This window comes from Ischnura elegans, chromosome 2 (assembly GCF_921293095.1).
Source record: "Ischnura elegans chromosome 2, ioIscEleg1.1, whole genome shotgun sequence".
Classification (NCBI taxonomy): domain Eukaryota; kingdom Metazoa; phylum Arthropoda; class Insecta; order Odonata; family Coenagrionidae; genus Ischnura; species Ischnura elegans.
Window position 1 is genome coordinate 117,681,016 of NC_060247.1, and position 2,364 is coordinate 117,683,379.

Here is a 2,364-nt window from a genome sequence, read left to right on the forward strand (position 1 = left end):
TTCCATTGTGCTAACATAGTGATTCCGCTAGCAGTGTTGCCAAATCTTACACTCTCTTTTGGCGGTCTACACTTCTTTGATCCATAAACAACTAATTCCAAACTACTCCTGCATTCTCCATTCCATTTTTTTCCAACACTTTCCAAAAACTTTTTCCACTCTTATACTTCCAACCTTATACTCACAAAGTCTCTTCCAGTCCTGGATCATAAGACAAGGTTTCACGTAGGTTTGTCTTTCGCACAAATGGCACCAAATTCAGTGTGATAGCTGACCATTACCTGACCAGCTGGTTCTCAGAGAAGGGATTATCCTTGATACCCTTCAAATGAGTAAGCATATTGCCTCGGCACCAGCCCTAAAATATCTGTGGCCACCCACAACTCACGCATTTTCTTTGACAAGCAAGGGTGGATCCATAAATTTTGCAACATTAAGTTTGCTCTAGTTATCTACTGCTGCAGTTCCTCTCCCCCACCATAAAGACCCGCCCAACAGAGACCAGTCTCCCACGAAAGACCATTTGCTATTGCCACAACTACTCAACCAAAAAGATATTTGAACCAGCTAGTTGGAAATAGATGAACTGGAGAAATGGTATGCCTAGGCATACCATTTCTCCAGTTCATCTATTTCCAAATACGGTGAGAGTCTTGGTAAGCTGGTCCTTGCGTGCCACAGGGATTTCCTGACCTCAAGCACCCAAAGGGGAAGACAGATTTGTCACAAAATCCACTTAAAAGACCCTCTCGAAAAAGTTCTCCGGTTCTGACCATGCAAGCAAATAATCTAGCTTGCTCTAAGTGATGGCTCCAGCCTGATTAATGAGAGGAGTTCAGATTTACATAGGTAGAGCTTGTGAGGGTTTAGCGACGTTTACTAAAGGAACCAATACACCTGAGGGCTTGAAAATGAACAGGTCATCTTTTGTTAAGCCAAGTGTAATAGTTCCTCTAAAATAAGAGAGCAAACAAAGGGGGGCCTGCCTTCTTATACCCCCTTTAGGAGACAAAGCTGGTTGTTCAACTTGCCGTGAAAGCATTTAACTTTCCTCTTCGAAGAAGATTAGAACAGTGAGAGGACAAAATCAGACACATTTTAGTGGTGCTGGAGGAATCATTTTTATATAGAAATACTGATAGTAAAAATAAATTGTCTTAAAGTATAACACAGGTAAGGTGGAAATATTTTCACATGGCAGATCCTCCAATTGGCGATTTTAAAATCAAGATGAAACGGTCAATATATTACAACGATGGCGGGAAATTAACCTCACAATTATTTGCAGTCACCTAATAGGTGTCTCGCTACAGAGGTTAATTAAATAAATCTACCTAATACACGGTGAAATAGTTCTTAGCACTCCCACCTGTTCACTGAGGGTTTTAAAAATTGTTTTTAGGCCTTTTCGTTATCCACCAGTGGTTATGACACATTTCCATTCATCCTTTGTTCCCATTTTGAGAATATGACATCCCTGTTGATTTCTGGAATATCTCCTGCAAAAGAATATAAAACTTAACGAAATTCACAGCTTCATTAAAAATTAAATGTCAGATCAGCATACCTATTACTAAGGATTTCCTCAAAACATCTTCCCATCTGCCATCGAGGCGATGATGAGAATGAATTTGCAAATCCTTGTCTTGAGTATTCAGTTGAGATGCTTCCATTTCTTCCAGCTCAACCTGAAATTTGATTCCTTGTCTCTTGATTATCAGCTCCCAGACTGTTTCGGGTGTTGCATCCAGAAGGTCTTTCTTCATTCTAATACGGAAATAAATAAGACAGCAAATCTTAAGAACAGAATCTAATAAAGATTAAAATGAGAACACACTCCAATGTCATACCAATCTTACCTATCGAGAGCCGAAGTCCTGGAGAGTTCCTTTTTGACTGTCTTGAAATCATATTCTTGAGACATTACGGTGGTTTATTAAGAGTTTATAAAAATTTGAAAACACGCTCGTGTAAATTACACAATGTGGCTTTCCTCTTTTGAGGTTAAAGTAAACCCAAGCACTTAACAAAGTAACATCCCTTCATTGACGATAATTACTCCAAACCGAAGTAGATTTTGAGTAGATTAGCATGTTAGCAGGGTCCATTATCTTGACCCACGTAAGGTCATCCCACGCCCTGGGAAATAGCGACAGTGAATATGTAAAGAAGGAATGGTTTGTATTATTGTTATTTAAGCGAATTTGTTAATGAAACGAGGTGGAATAGTTAAAGTAACGTTAATGATTTAATTTAACAAAATGAAAATAATGTATTTTTGATATAATGGGTGAAAATAAGACTTTATCATATTAGTGTAGACAAAGCTTTATTGGGTTATTCATAAATACATAAAAGCGACAA

At 38.4% G+C, this 2,364-nt stretch overlaps 1 protein-coding gene across 1 annotated transcript; it reads right to left on the bottom strand.

Annotated features, from left to right (window-relative positions):
• Positions 1 to 1,096: 1,096 nt before the first annotated feature.
• LOC124154476 lies at positions 1,097 to 2,112 on the bottom strand. Its single transcript, XM_046528231.1, has 3 exons — positions 1,860 to 2,112; positions 1,568 to 1,767; positions 1,097 to 1,499 (listed from the first exon to the last, which is right to left on the bottom strand). Exons 1-3 carry the CDS (start codon positions 1,922 to 1,924, stop codon positions 1,426 to 1,428), a joined length of 339 nt encoding a protein of 112 aa, XP_046384187.1. The 5' UTR covers positions 1,925 to 2,112; the 3' UTR covers positions 1,097 to 1,425.
• Positions 2,113 to 2,364: the final 252 nt, after the last annotated feature.

Bases quoted from the DNA above. Each gene is read 5' to 3' on its own strand.
- LOC124154476 (XM_046528231.1), bottom strand. From the start codon at position 1,924: ATGTCTCAAGAATATGATTTCAAGACAGTCAAAAAGGAACTCTCCAGG. The intron at 1,768-1,859 runs GTAAGATTGGTA...TTTCCGTATTAG, and splicing joins AGGACTTCGGCTCTCGATAG to AATGAAGAAAGACCTTCTGG. The intron at 1,500-1,567 runs GTATGCTGATCT...ATTCTTTTGCAG, and splicing joins GAGGAAATCCTTAGTAATAG to GAGATATTCCAGAAATCAAC.